Source organism: Salvelinus sp. IW2-2015, linkage group LG12 (assembly GCF_002910315.2).
Source record: "Salvelinus sp. IW2-2015 linkage group LG12, ASM291031v2, whole genome shotgun sequence".
Classification (NCBI taxonomy): domain Eukaryota; kingdom Metazoa; phylum Chordata; class Actinopteri; order Salmoniformes; family Salmonidae; genus Salvelinus; species Salvelinus sp. IW2-2015.
In genome coordinates, this window is record NC_036852.1 from 1,366,081 (window position 1) to 1,382,794 (window position 16,714).

Here is a 16,714-nt window from a genome sequence, read left to right on the forward strand (position 1 = left end):
TTTCTGTGTATGTACTGATATGTATGTGTAACTGATAAATGCACACACACACATGTTTTTAAATGTCTGTAATGTATGTGTCGGACCCAGTAAGACTAGCTGTCCAATGCGTCAGCTAATGGGGAGCCTAATTGAAAACCCAAAACACACACACAGACACGTTTTTAATGTCTGTAATGTATGTGTCCGGACCCAAGTAGACTAGCTGTCGCCAATGGCGTCGGCTAATGGGGAGCCTAATTGAAAAATCAAACACATACACAGCCTCTCAGATGAGCAAATGTAAATCTTGAGTATTCAGTCGAGTAGTTCAGAGTCATAGACGAAGGCGTTTCTCTGAGTAGTTCAGAGTCATAGCACGAAGGCGTTTCTCTGAGTAGTTCAGAGTCATAGCACGAAGGCGTTTCTCTGAGTAGTTGTTCATGGCGTGTTGAGAGCTTTACACAGAGAGTTGTGTTGATAGGCAATCTTAATGAGCGCCGAACATGTTGACAATTCATTACCGGATGCACTGCAACTACAGAGAGGGACTTGGGTAAAGCTGAAGTCATTAATTCAGGTATAAATAGGTATTTGGCAGTCTACTGCATGTATTGAAATAAAACCCATTGAATAATTAAACAATATTATAAACTGCCCTCTTATTAGGATCACACACAATAAATTACAGCATTTTTAAATCCCAAATACGTGGAAAAAAAGAATGCACTCTAAAATGAAACAAGTCTTTAATGTAATGCGGCTTCAAGTAATATAAAATATAACACTCTGCAGTCTGTCTTGTCACAGCACGGCTTAAAGAGCAAAAAAATTATTGCACATCACATACAGATAGAATAACATTCACCTGGGAATGCATGTGGTTAATATCATTACATCGCCATTTGTACAGTCCCATAAGAAATACTGGTGTTCAAGAAATGAAGTCTTTCTCTACYTAGTACAATACAAAGGACTCCAAATACATAGTAAGAAAATATGTTTGATCTTTAAAACAATATATTACAACTCAATTGCAGAGGCAAGTATGTCCGTCATGTCACACAGTAGGTCCATTGAACTGTTCTAACAATCTTAGGTCATTCCAATGAACACTCAATCTATGTCTACAGGACGTTGTTACATTGTGAACWTATCATGGTCTTTTCACTATGACAACATCTGTTGCGGTACCAAAACAGTACATCCCACAAATACATCTTTATTAAATATACAAAGACTGGAAATTAAGAGTGGACATTCATTATCAACCTAACTGACAGCAGAACATTTACATAGGTTGTATATCTTGGTATTTCTTATCATCCCTACTACTTCAGTAATGGGGCCAGACTTTTTCTGTAAATTAGCAGCGTTGCCTACATAGATTAGCCTGATTGCATCTGAGCTATTCTGTCCCACTGCTAAGCTTCTACCTCTGTGTTTTAGTGATTTCATCTAATAAACAATATATGGTGCAAATGGCATACTGCATAAATTGCATTGTGGGACATTACTTGATTTTCATAGAGTAAAATAAAGTCATTGAGTAATTTTAATCAAATATATTTCAGAAAATGTATAGAATTATTTTCTTTTCTTACCTGTGGCCTTTAAACTCATCAATAGCTAAGGGGGAGAATGCAGGAGTTACAACAGCAGAGAGTAACCTCGGTCTGATAAAGAGGCTTTTAGCAAAGTGTCTCTTGAACTATGCAAACGGCCAGACGGTTATTGTTATAGTACCGTTCCCTCAGGGTCATGTGCTGTACATTGACAAAGAAAAGCAGAGATCGGAAGAGGAGGAAGGGGCAGAGGAGGAGGAAGAGAAGAAGCAATAAAGGAGAAGAAGAAGAAGAATTCCAGACCTCCTCATATTGGCACTAACTGTAGGTAGCTGATTAACACTTGAGGTGTTTCTTGCTGGTCATGTCATTCCAGATGCGGTGCATCTCCTCCGGGGAGATCTGGTGGACCGTTACGACCCGTCTGTAGCGGCACAGACTGTAGGCCATCTTCCAGTGGTTGAAGCCACTATTTTGGAAGGGGTGGATGCCCAGCTTGCGAAGGCACAGCCCCACGTACACATCCTCCAGGTGGAGCAGTCTGGTGTGCAGGGACGTCTTGTAGATGAGCTCGGCCACATCCGCCGAGAACACGTACCCAGTGCCCGAGCAGAAAGGCGGGTACTTAGCCTCAGGGTAAAGGTCTCTGGGCATGTACCACTTACTGCGCATGTCTCTGATCGGACCTCCGTTGATGACGTAGCCCGTGAAGTAGCGTCTCCGCGGCTTGGAGGTGGGCTTGAGGAGGTTGTAGACCAGGTTCTCCATGTTGACGAAGATGTCCGAGTCTGTCTTGAGGACGTACTGTGCCTTGGAGCAGAAGGTGGCCACCCAGCGCAAGCCCATCAGGGTCTTGAGGGTGAGGTTGTGGTAGGAGTCTATGAAGTCCTCCACCACGACATCGTGGAAGATCTGGCTCTCCTGTTCCACCATCTGGTTGAGCACCGGGTCCGTGTTCCTCCCAAGCAGGAAGAGTGTGAGGACGCGAACGCCATCGCCGAACGTGCTCTCGTCGCCCCACGTCTCTCGAATCGCTTGACGTGCGTCAAACTCCTTGTGGGTGGTGCTGATCAGGATGACTAAGAAAGGTGCCACCGTCTCACACTTCTTGGGCTCGTTGATGACAAAGTCGAAGGCGTGCGGGTTGAGCGGCCGAGTCCGTATATTGCTAAAGGTCACGTTCTTGGTGAGCTTGGTCTTCTGGCGGATGGGGATGGACAGCTGGCCCACGTAAGTGGTGGAGGGACGGGACAGACTCAGGTACCAGAGAGCGCTAGCCCAGCAAACGACCGTCAACAAGTATAAGCAGCTGACCTTTGAAGGCATTTCTGTTTACTTGGTGTGTGTTAGGAGCATTGAGAACGTTGAGAAGGCGGAATCTCCATGGGTGGTCCTCCAGCTACTTCCAGCGGTGCAGCATGATGCTGCCTAGACGAGACGCTTGACATTAATTCAATACCCTCGACTGCTTTAATACAGCCTAGCGGTGGGATTCTGGTTGAAAAGGAGGGTTGTCGTTTTTCCTCAATGCAGCCATTGTACTATTCCATTCCATTAGAGGTCCCAAGGGTGTTTTCCTTGCATTCTTCTCGCCAGCACTTGATTCTAGACAGAAACAGATAAAAAAAAATTAGTCAAGCCTTAACAAGAATGTTTCATAACTCTTTGGCAAAACTAGAGTGGTTATGAGGAGGGTTAGTATGAGCTTAGAAAAACATACAGAAAGATCCTCTTTGTTTGTTTCCTATAATCCCAGATAACAGATAATTCAACATGTGAGACGATCTCTATAGCTTTAGGTGAGTGAATACTCCTCCAAGCTGGCGGTATGTTTATTGCATGCTTTTTCTTCTTCTTTAGTTCTGGCTACTTTGTGTTTACAAACACTGTTAATCTCCACGTGTCCTTCCCTCGCTGCATACGCCGTGTCAAATCAGCAATATCACTCTTACTCTCTGAAAAGTCTCCTCAATAAGAAACACTCCCGAGGGAAATGCTCTGGATCCTCTCCTTATCCTTGCCTCTCTCTCTCTCTCTCTCTCTCTCTCTCTATGACGGGACATATTGTTCAGTAATGAGCTCTTCCTCGCTTGGTGGAATAGGTACTGTAGCATCCAGAGAAATAATGCAACAATGCTCTGGCGCCATTATTATGAGTTGTATGGCATTCTCATGGGTATATATGCACACACACTGCTTTTTAGAATGGTTTATGACGGAGCAAAATGAATCACAAAATAACCATTGTTTCGCTTCGATGATAAAGACATGATTAAAGAAAGTCAGCTCTGATAAAAAGCCCACCATGCTCAGTGAGTGTTTCCATCACACACAGCAACAGCACTGGTCCTGGATCAAAGTCAAGAGTGCATTTTTCCATCATTACAGTAACAAGAAGTGAGAGGCACTCTACTGGGTTTTACTCAGGGAACATGCACATGTTGCTTCCAGCAGTGAGACTACTGATTGTGGTGTGGAGTAAAAAAGTGTGTCTTATGGGTGTGTTGATGAAAAACAGTTTCCCACCATACAGAAATGTACAGGTAACTGCCAAAATAAAGGAAACGGCAACATAAAGTGTCTTTATAGGGTGTTGGGCCACCATGAGCCAGAACAGCTTCAATGCACCTTGGCATAGATTCTACAAATGTCTGGAACTCTATTGGAAGGATGCGACACCATTCTTCCACAAGAAATTCAATAATTTGGAGTTTTGTTGAAAACGCTGTCTCAGGTGCCGCTCCAGAAACTCCCATAAGAATTCAATTGTGTTGAGATTTGGAGACTGAGATGGCCATGGCACATGGCTTACATAGTTGTCATGCTTATCAAACCATTCAGTGACCACTCGTGCGCTGTGGATGGGGGCATAGCCATYGTAGCCAAAATATTGACCTGCCCAGAATTTTTATACATGACCCTAAGCATGATGGGATGTTAATTGCTTAATTAACTCAGGATCTACACCTCTGTGGAAGCACCTGCATTCATTATACTTTGTATCCCTCATTTACACAAGTGTTTCCATTATTTTGGCAGTTACCTGTATGTCGATACCAAAGATTAATCCCACAGTACAGTGGTTCCTCGGAACTTACATCGCGGGATTTAGAGGTACCCAGCGTCACGGCTTCATTGSTCCASGCCACCACAAGGGGKGGTAGAGCACTCATTATGCATTTGGGTCCCAAGGTTTTTAAATGACCAATCATATCGAGTGGTTCCAATGAACCACCAAACGTTCCAATGAACCGCCAAATTTCTTGTTAACAAACTATAGTTTTGGCAAGTCGGTTAGGACATCTACTTTGTGCATGACACAAGTCATTTTTCCAACAATTGTTTTTCAGACAGATTATTTCACTTATAATTCACTGTATCACAATTCCAGTGGGTCAGAAGTTTACATACACTAAGTTGACTGTGTCTTAAAGCAGTTTGGAAAATTCCAGAAAATGATATCATGGCTTTAGAAGCTACTGATAGGCTAATTGACATTATTGCGTCAATTGGAGGTTTACCTGTGGATGTATTTCAAGGCCTACCTTCAAACTCAGTGCCTCTTTGCTTGACATCATGGGAAAATCAAAAGAAATCAGTCAAGACCAAAAAAATTGTAGACCTCCACAAGTCTGGTTCATCCTTGGGAGCAATTTCCAAATGCCTGAAGGTACCACGTTCATCTGTACGAACAATAGTACTCAAGTATAAACCCCATGGGACCACGCAGTTGTCATACCGCTGTAAGGGGTGCGTACTGGCGGCAGAGAAGTCAGATGCAGGTGGACAAAAACTGTGTTTCCAAACGGTACAGTTTAATAACAAAAAATCCCACCGGAAAACAGAACAATCAAATAATGGGTACATAACCCGACGCACACCAGGACAGACGTGCACAAGCACTTCCAATAAACAATCCCCGACAAGGACATGAGGGGGAACAGAGGGTAAAATACACAACATGTAATTGATGGGATTGGAACCAGGTGTGATGGAAGACAAGACAAAACCAAAGGAAAATTAAAAGAGGTTCAGCGATGGCTAGAAGGTCGGTGACATCGACCGCCGAACACCGCCCGAACAAGGAGAGGGACCAACTTCGGCGGAAGTCGTGACAACCGCTCAGGAAGGAGACGCATTCAGTCTCCTAGAGATGAACGTACTTTGATGCGAAAAGTGCAAATCAATCCCAGAACAACAGCAAAGGACCTTGCGAAGATGCTGGAGGAAACAGGTACAAAAGTATCTATATCCACAGTAAAACGAGTCCTATATTGACATAACCAGAAAAGGCGCTCAGCAAGGAAGAAGCCACTGCTCCAAAACCGCCATAAATAAGCCAGACTACGGTTTGCAACTGCACATGGGAACAAAGATCGTACTTTTTGGAGAAATGTCCTCTGGTCTGATGAAACAAAAATATAACTGTTTGGCCATAATGACCATCGATATGTTTGGAGGAGGCTTGCAAGCCGAAGAACACCATTCCAACCATGAAGCACGGGGGTTGCAGCATCATGCTGTGGGGGTGCTTTGCTGCAGGAGGGATTGGTGCACTTCACAAAATAGATGGCATCATGAGGATGGAAAATTTATGTGGATATATTGAAGCAACATCTCAAGACATCAGTCAGGAAGTTAAAGCTTGGTCGCAAATGGGTCTTCCAAATGGACAATGACACCAATCATACTTCCAAAGTTGTGGCAAAATGGCTTAAGGACAACAAAGTCAAGGTATTGGAGTGGCCATCACAAAGCCCTGACCACAATCCTATAGAAYATTTGTGGGCAGAACTGAAAAAGCGTGTGCGAGCAAAGAGGCCTACACACCTGACTCAGTTACACCAGCTCTGTCAGGAGGAATGGGCCAAAATTCACCCAACTTATTGGGGAAAGCTTGTGGAAGGCTACCCAAAACGTTTGACCCAAGTTAATCAATTTAAAGGCAATACTAATTGAGTGTATGTAAACGTCTGACCCACTGGGAATGTGATGAAAGAAATAAAAGCTGAAATACTATTATTCTGACATTTCACATTCTTAAAATAAAGTGGTGATCCTGACTGAGCTAAGACATGGAACTTTTTGCTAGGCTTGAATGTCAGGAATTGTGAAAAACTGAGTTTAAATGAATTTGGCTAAGGTGCATGTAAACTTCCGACTTCAACTGTAGCTCAGATTTGAAAAGAATGCCGTCTTGAAATTTGTGGAGTGGTTGAAAAACGAGTTTTAATGACTCCAACCTAAGTGTATGTAAACTTACGACTTCAACTGTATATATATACTGTATATATATATAAATTAGTCATGACTCCCGAGTAGCGCAGCGGTCTAAGGCACTGCATCTCGGTGCAAGATGCTTTACTACAGTTCTTGGTTTGAATTCAGGCTGTAACACATCCAACCGTGATTGGGAGTGCCATAGGGCGGCGCACAAATGGCCCTGCGTCATCCGGATTTGGCTGAGGTAGGCCGTAATTGTAAAAAAGAATTTGTTCGTACCTGACTTGCCTAGTTAAATAAAGGTTCAATTTAAAAATCAACTGGGGGAAACCGCAGCGCAATCAATAGGAGGTGAACAGTGGCTGGTGCTGAAAATATAGCTGACTTGTTATGCAAGTGTTGCACACCAACAGATGGAGGAAACCTACACCAGTCGAGCAAATCATTTCAATAAAAATCTTTATTTTAATTTGACTTTACAAACAACAAGAGGGCTTAGTTGGAGTCTATTTCTTCGGAGCCTAGACCTATATAAAATAACTTAACTGGCTGAGGTAGGCTCTGAGCCTAAACAGCCTAATAGAAGTAGGATTTTTATTAGGCCTACTTACAATTGCAACTGGTCAAAAATGTAGCATCCTACATAAAATAATAATTTAAAGAAAAAAAGTCTGCACGTTCGAACTAAAACAATGTAACGAATAATTAAATGTGCACATTTGTAAATCCCAAACTCTAAAAGTCATTGGAAAGGTAGATACAAAAATAATGTGTGGCATTGTGGTAGTCCATCATGCAAATGTTTGCTATTGGCAGGACAATATACTTTTTATAGCCCGGCTACTGTTGTGAAAATCCCTCAACTTGCAATGTATTCGATGCTTAAGTACTCTAAAGTGTTACATTTCTAACTCAAAACAGCAGTACAGTATTTCTTCATCAACATCTTTATACTTTCGTTAATAAAATAAAATAACAAGAAAAAAGACATTCAAATGCAGATGTTTATATTAACTACATTTTAGTCACACTTCCACCCAGCTCCACGACCACAGGTAAAACCTTGCTTTCTCTAGCCAAAACATCTCGATGGCCTTGACCAGTTCATCTTMMKCTGTKGGCTTGGCAGAGTTACGGATGAACGTTTTCAGTTGATGCCTAACAACTTCGGTCGGGTTTAAATCAGGAGACCTACATGTAGAGATGYAAAKATATATATTTTTAGATATACTGTAGGCCTACKGAAGGTGTTGTAGGTCTTTTWTTWACTTATTTTTATTGAACCTTTATTTTACGACATAAAGGTCTACTTACTCCGCTGGCGTCTTGACCCAGTTTTTGCCCTCATTTGCAATGCAAACCCGGGCGTCAGTGTGTTTTGGGTCATTMTCTGCATTMGGAGAAGAAAAAAATARATTTGGCCTAACAGCTAAAATTAGGTACAATGATAGAAATATACATGTAAATAGGCCTAAACGTAACAAAATATTGCTATAATCCTACCATGAAAGAAACGATGTGGTCCCAGAAACACCTCTCTGACATAGGATCCAGCATTTCTCTTTGATGTTTTCTTCCTCAAAGAAATCTTGAGCCATTATACCTGAAAAAGGAGGCAAGAGTGAATTATTGTGGAACACACAACAGTCCGTGGGGTGTAGGCTACAATATTTTAAGTACCTTTTGCTTTGTAAATAGCCAAACTTACCATCAAAAATCAAATATAGGCCTGGTCCCTGGCGAGAAATTGCCCCCCACACATGGAGTTTGAGGGGATGCTTGGGACTCAATGGCCACGGTTGATTCGTCTGTGAAGATGACATTGTTGAATGTCTCGCCAGCTTTTATCCATGCCTGGACCTGTAGGACGCAAAGTTCTTTGTTTGTCAGACGAATCATTGGGTCGAAACTACAGAACAGTACAAAACAAGCGAACACACATGCTTAATGTTCTGATAATTAAAAAAATAAATATATAGAACATTTCTTACCGAGCRTTTCCATAAGTCCACACAAGTTTCTTCAACTGTCTTCTGACTGTGATTAGAGCGATGTTGATGTCGTGCCGTGATGCCAGCAGATTACAGATTGCCTTTGCCAATCGCTCATCATCTTCATGAATATKAGAAAGTGATATCTGCTAAATAATCAAGTTAGGTTTCTCCAGAAATAAATAATTCTAAATAACAAACTGGCTTTATTTACAAATTAGTGAGAATGTCTCACCCCATGTTCAAGAATGGCCTTTTTCTCGCTCACTCTAGTTTAAATGAAAACGAAATCTCCAAAATATCGTTACTTTTTAAACAAAGCGATTACTTTGTGAATAAATCTATAATTATATATAAAAAACGTAGATATTCTCAGATATTCTCACAGATCCTAAAGAAAAATGCCCCATAGATATTAATGTAGAGTCCTCCAATCCTCTAAATGTAATTATTGGCGGAGAGTCATGTCATTMAATWTTTTTTCTCTCGATATACTGTAGGCCTACCATAGGTGAAATGAGTCTCACTAGTGTTGAGTAATGTGCTGTTAAAAATGGTGTAGGTCTTATTTATTTAAAGAGCATATAAAAGTTAGAAGCAAAAGACTACAACTATTTTAGCACCGTTACGCGCTGCTCTGAGGCAAGCATGGGGACTGGTCTTGATAAATCAATGAGATTTTTATTTTCAGTTAATCTCAGTTTGGGTATTGGTTAGACAAGAATTAGAAAATMAAYGTGCAGAAATGTTATGCTCTTGGTGTAACCTTTATTTAACTAGGCAAGTCAGTTAAGAACAAATTCTTATTTACAAGGACAGCCTACTCCTTCCTCGTGCCCTGCTGGGATTCTTTAGCTAAATAGCCCAGTACTGTACTGCTGACCGTCACGTTGTACCGCGCCATAATTTCGGTTCCAGCAAGTACTGGGTGTGTCCAAAAGTTTGGACACACCTACTCATTCCAGGATTTTTCTATACTTTTACTATTTTCTACATTGTAGAATAATAGTGAAAACATCACAACTATGAAATAGCACATATGGAACCAGTTAAGAACAAATTCTTATTTACAAGAACAGCCTACTCCTTCCTCCCCACCGMGGATTTGAACCCCGGTCTCCCGCGTGCCCCACATTCTGTAGTACAGACATGGCCTGCTCTCCCTTATGTAAGGAAACAAGCACTTTCCCATGTTTACTACAGTATGTATTGTAGACTGCACAGTAGCCTAATAAACAAACAAACACATTTCGTTAATAAAATAATGATAAAAAAATACTCTTTCAAAATGCAGATGTTGATTTAGTTATGGATCCATAACGAATTACTACGGGAATAAATATCACTGATTTACAGAAATATTGGAACAAAGTTGACTAAAGAAGGCAAACAATTTAGAATCCTACAATCCTGTAGCCTATTCCCGACCGTCACATTGTACAACGCCATATTTTCCATTCCATCCTAACGGAAAGCCTGAGGGTTTCGTTTTTCATTTTTCTCTGAATAGAAACACCATTATATTAATCAAATTAATTAAGCCAAATTTCTTAAAATCATTCCCATATACTATGTTATTACAAAAAAGGTTTTCAATTCTCTGGTAATGCCAATACTAATGATAATGCAATATGACATCTAACTAACATACTAACTAATGCTTCTCAAAGATGCCCTCTGGTGGTCAAACTAGCAATAACTTGCAGTAAAAGAAYAAATGGCTGACAATTAAATGACGTGCCACAGAATGCTGCGGCAGTATGACGCAACTTTTAAAGGAGGAACCACTGTATGTGTCCCTTTTATTTGTCACAAAGATAATCTTTCGGATAATGCAATATGACATCTGTGCATCAACATAGGTGAATATTTATATTACTGTATCCAAAGGATTATCTTTCTGACAAATAAAATGTTCAGAGGGCTGAAATCTATGTCTTTTGGGAATGAACATAGTTTTGGCATAGTTGAATGCTGTGTTGCGTGATCAAAGGAAAGTCCTGTGGATATCCCACAAATGTCATTTTGAGTGAGATGCTCAYAATGGTGAGATGCTATCATGATTTTTGGGATTAGCTTGACATCACAGTTCTGGAGTTGTGGTCCTGCCTTATCTGTCACACTTTGAGAGTGGACACTATTACATCTATTCATATTCTTTATCCCATCTCTTTCAACTATTACATCTATTCATATTCTTTATCCCATCTCTTTCAGTGGCAGAATGATCTATTCTATGTCCTCACATTTTCCATCCTCCCACCACTTTTCACTGGGAGTTCAATCCATCTCATCATGTTTCCCTACCTCTCTCCTCTCTTCTCAATCATTCCTCCTCCATCTCTGTTTATCACTCTCTCCCTCTCTCTTTCCCCATTGTTCGCCATAATTTCTCCTCCATCCCTTTCTCTCCCCTCATTCTCCATCATTCTTCTCTTTCTATCACTCACCCTCACACTCCTTTTTCTCAGTGATACTGTTGATCCCTCTCCCCATGCTCTGCTGGGTCTTAGACACCCACTGAAAACACACTACCTTACTGGCAGCTTTTTTACGCCACTATAAACCATTCAATCTCTATGGACACCTCTGGCTGCTTCCTCTCATCTATCTCTCTATTCCCCTCTCTCTTTTAGTCTATCTCCGCTACTAAATCATCTGCCCTTCTTCGTTCCGTTCACGCTATTATTTCAGTCWCTGAGCGAGAGAGCAATAGAGAGAGACATTTTGCTTGCTTTACATCAGTCATTTCCTTGGGATTGTACTGTACAATTCCTTTAATTATTCTCTCTTAGACTGATTATTTGTGCTGGAGATCCCAGTGTCAGCTGATTCTGTTAAATGGTACAGGGAAAGTAGTACTAGAAACCTCAGCCCTTTCCATGACAGATGGACGTACTATTTCCTCACCATCTTAAATAAGCATGCCCCTTTCAAAAAATGTAGAACTAAGAACAGATATAGCCCTTGGTTCACTCCAGACCTGACTGCCCTTGACCAGCACAAAAACATCCTGTGGCGGACTGCAATAGCATCGAATAGTCCCTGCGATATGCAACTGTTCAGGGAAGTCAGGAACCAATACACACAGTCAGTCAGGAAAGCAAAGGCTAGCTTTTRCAAACAGAAATTTGCATCCTGTAGCTCTAACTCCAAAAATGTTGGGACACTGTAAAGTCCATGGAGAACAAGAACACCTCCTCCCAGCTGCCCACTGCACTGAGGCTAGATGACACGGTCACCACGATAAATCCATGATAATCGAAAATTTCAATAAGCATTTCTCTACGGCTGGCCATGCTTTCCTCCTGGCTACCCCAACCCCGGCCAACAGCTCCGCACCCCCCGCAGCTAATTGCCCGAGCCTCCCCAGCTTCTCCTTCACCCAAATCCAGATCGCAGATGTTCTGAAAGAGCTGCAAAAACTGGACCCATACAAATCAGCCGGGCTAGACAATATGGACCCTCTCTTTCTAAAATMATCCGCCGCCATTGTTGCAACKCCTATTACCAGTCTGTTCAACCTCTCTTTCGTATCGTCCGAGATCCCTAAAGATTGGAAAGCTGCCGCGGTCATCCCCCTTARTCTAGACCCAAACTGTTATAGACCTATATCCATCCTGCCCTGCCTTTCTAAAGTCTTTGAAAGCCAAGTTAATCAACAGATCACTAACCATTTATAATCCCACCGTACCTTCTCCGCTGTGCAGTCTGGTTTCCGAGCTGGTCATGGGTGCACCTCAGCCACGCTCAAGGTACTAAACGATATCATAACCACCATCGATAAAAGACAGTATTGTGCAGCCGTCTTCATCGACCTGGCCAAGGCTTTCGACTCTGTCAATCACCGCATTCTTATCTGCATTCTTATCGGCTACTTCGCAGACAGAGTTCAGTGTGTCAAATCGGAGGGCCTGTTGTCCGGACCTCTGGCAGTCTCTATGGGGGTACCACAGGGTTCAATTCTCGGGCCGACTCTTTTCTCTGTATATATCAATGATGTCACTCTTACTTCTGGTGATTCTCTGATCCACCTCTACACAGACGACATCATTCTGTATCCTTCTGGCCCTTCTTTGGACACTGTGTTAACAAACCTCCAGACAAGCTTCAATGCCATACAACACTCCTTCCGTGGCCTCCAACTGCTCTTAAACGCTAGCAAAACCAAATGCATGCTTTTCAACCGTTCACTGCCCGCACCTGCCCGCCTGACTAGCATCACTACTCTGTACGGTTTGGACCTAGAATACGTGGACAACTACAAATACCTAGGTGTCTGGCTAGATTGTAAACTCTCCTTCCAGACTCATATCCAACATCTCCAATCCAAAATCAAATCTAGAATCGGCTTTCTATTTCGCAACAAAGCCTCCTTCACTCACACCGCCAAACTTACCCTAGTAAAACTGACTATCCTACCGATCCTCGACTTCGGCGATTTCATCTACAAAATAGCTTCCAAAACTCTACTCAGCAAATTGGATGTAGTCTATCACAGTGCCATCCGTTTTGTTACCAAAGCGCCTTATACCACCCACCACTGCGACCTGTATGCTCTAGTCGGCTGGCCCTCGCTACATATTCATCGCCAGAGCCACTGGCTCCAGGTCATCTATAAGTCTATGCTAGGTAAAGCTCCGCCTTATCTCAGCTCACTGGTCACGATAACAACACCCACCCGTAGCACGCGCTCCAGCAGGTATATCTCACTGGTCATCCCCAAAGCCAACACCTCCTTTGGCCGTCTTTCCTTCCAGTTCTCTGCTGCCAGTGACTGGAATGAATTGCAAAAATCGCTGAAGCTGGAGACTTACATTTCCCTCACTAACTCTAAAAATCAGCTTTCTGAGCAGCTAACCGATCGCTGCAGCTGTACATAGTCCATCTGTAAATAGCCCACCCAATCTACCTACCTCATCCCCATATTGTTTTTATTTACTTTGCTGCTCTTTTGCACACCAGTATCACTACTTACACACCATCATCTGCTCATCTATCACTCCAGTGTTAATCTGCTAAATTCTAATTACTTTGCTACTATGGCCTATTTATTGTCTTACCTCCTCATGCCATTTGCACACACTGTATATAGACTTAATTTTTTGCTATTGTGTTATTGACTGTACGCTTGTTATTCCATGTGTAACTCTGTGTTGTTGTTTCTGTCACCACTGCTTTGCTTTATCTTGGCCAGGTCGCATTTGTAAATGAGAACTGTTCTCAACTAGTTTACCTGGTTAAATATATATATATTTTTTAAAGTATTCATTCTCCCCTCATGTTGAAGTAGGTTCTTTTTTAGAGAAACACCTTGACCTGCAGATGCTATTAATGAACAGGATATCAACAGGATATCATTGCAGTATCATATTCATGTTTTCTCCCTGATCCTGGGATTGCCATAACGGAAACGGAAAAGACAGGCTTTCAACAAAGCTTTGTTTAACTTTTTCTCAACATTTCTAACATACCACCCTGCATACCACTGCTGGCTTGCTTCTGAAGCTAAGCAGGGTTGGTCCTGGTCAGTCCCTGGATGGGAGACCAGGTGCTGCTGGAATGGTGTTGGAGGGCCAGTAGAGGGCACTCTTCCTCTGGTCTAAACAAAGATCCCAATGCCCAGGGCAGTGATTGGGGACACTGCTCTGTGTAGGGTGCCGTCTTTCGGATGGGACGTTAAACGGGTGTCCGACTCTCTGAGGTCATTAAAGATCCCATGGCACTTATCGTAAGAGTAGGGGTGTTAACCCCGGTGTCCTGGCTAAATTCCAATCTGGCCCTCAACCATCACGGTCACCTAATAATCCCCAGCTTACAATTGGCTCATTCATCCCCCTCCTCTCCCCTGTAACTATTACCCAGGTCGTTGCTGCAAATGAGAACGTGTTCTCAGTCAACTTACCTGGTAAATAATGGTAAAATAAAAAAAAATTAAAGATGAATAATTTTAACCGAAAATGTACCAAAAAAAAAATCATTACACTCAATAAAACTTAGTTAAACTTTTTCCCTTCACTCAATGAAGCGTTGTAGAGCTTAATTCACAAATGAAGTATTTGGTATAAATGACAATAGAAGCCTATTAACATCAAGCAACAGCAGTCTTTGACTGATGTGAGCTATTGTATTGGTTGTCATGACAGCAGGAAGCAGACAGTAAAGCCTCGTGTAGAGAGAAAGAGAGAGAGAGAAGGGAATGAAGAAAGAAGAAAGAGAGCCACTGTCGTCCCACCACGCCGCAGCCCTGTCACCGCTCCTGACTGACAACTGGCAGACAACAATGCACTCTGGGTAATTGAAAGGAAGTACTGTCTTCACACTGGACTGGGTGGGGGCTGGAGAGATGGGGGAGAAAATGCAATGCATCTGTCTGGATTAAACCATTTAGCTCTAAATCCCCACAAGCACCCCCCTTCCTTGAAGAACACAATTTAGCAGCCTTATAAATCATGGCTCACCCTCTCCTTAGTGTGTGTGTTTTTGTGTTGTTCATTTGTGTGTGTGTGTGTGCGTGTGATAATACACAAGCACTCTGTGTTGATGAAGGCTGGAGCCAGTTAAAGGTATTTTCCTCCCAGAGAGAGTATAATATACTGACTCTGATGCGCCACAACATTAGACCAGCCTGATGGTTACTCTCTTCTGAGTAGCCTCTCTTTTTGTCCTAATTAACTGAAGTTGTTAACCCGACGTTGTTATTTAAGCGGAAAATGTCCTTGGCTAGAAGGGTGTGATTAGGGACGGACAATTCACAACAAGTGTTCAGGTAGAGGCTATTGTTGAGTAGACTGAGAAAATTGAGTGTTTCAGAGATGGACTTCAGCTCATAAGATGAGAGGAACATGCTGCTTTATAATAAATCATACATCACATCCATCAAATGCCAAACCAAAGGTAGACGTCTCACGCCGCCCTGTCTAATTTACTGATCTATCTCGAGATAAAAGGCGGAAAGGGAGAAAAATACATAACTACCCCCTACAGATGTGATGCCTACCATCTCTTCATGAAAGAAGCTCCCATCTCCCTGTGATTATCAGATGTAACTATATCTGAAAGCAGGGAAAGAACTGTAACATAGAACTGTAATATAGAACTGTAATATAGAACTGTAATATCATTCAATCAAATCAAGGAGTACGAAAGGCAGATTTAAGACTGAAATGGAAATCCCCCTACATCCAAATAGAATATAGAGTATGCCGTTTCAGATATATTGTTAGCCAGACATGAAGTCTTGCTGTCAATGAGGTATGTCTCGGAAAGCTGCTGCTGCAACTTTGGGAAATCTCAAGAGACCCACTTTTCATTCTCTTTGAAATGCAAGCTGTGGAGTCAGTCAGATGGAGGCTGCTTGGGAATGCAGCACTGTGGGCCCCCATAGGCAGCGATACAGTGACATGGATTAATTCAAGGCAGCCTATCAACAGCCACCTTATATCTAAGACTGGACCTGACCCTATAGTAATTACATGGGCAGCAGTGGAGGCTGCTGAGGGGAGGACGGATCATAATAATGTCTAGAATGGAGCGAATTGAATGGCAGACACATAAATCAAAATCAAATCAAATCAAATCAAATTTTATTAGTCACATACACATGGTTAGCAGATGTTAATGCGAGTGTAGCGAAATGCTTGTGCTTCTAGTTCCGACAATGCAGTAATAACCAACAGTAATCTAACCTAACAATTCCACACTACTACCTTACACACACACACAAGTGTAAAGGGATAAAGAATATGTACATAAAGATATATGAATGAGTGGTGGTACAGAACGGCGGTTCGTTCCTATGAGTTTGGTGGTAATTCGTAGACGATCGTCAAGGGGAGAGAGAGGACCAAGGCGCAGCGTGTGAAAATACATCTTCTCTTTATTTAGAGAAGAAAAACTAAAACAAAACAACAATAGACGACGTGAAGCAATAAAATACTAAATGCAAAAACATGC

At 42.0% G+C, this 16,714-nt stretch overlaps 1 protein-coding gene across 2 annotated transcripts in view; it reads right to left on the reverse strand.

Annotated features, from left to right (window-relative positions):
• Positions 1 to 717: 717 nt before the first annotated feature.
• Positions 718 to 16,714, reverse strand: part of LOC111970860 (beta-1,3-galactosyltransferase 1-like) — a 136,781-nt gene continuing 120,784 nt past the window's right edge. For both annotated transcript variants that reach the window (XM_023997584.1, XM_023997583.1), the window contains one exon: positions 718 to 3,149. In XM_023997584.1, coding sequence (XP_023853352.1) covers positions 1,881 to 2,870 — 990 coding nt within the window. In that variant the 5' untranslated portion in view covers positions 2,871 to 3,149 and the 3' untranslated portion in view covers positions 718 to 1,880. The remainder of the gene's footprint in view (positions 3,150 to 16,714) is intronic.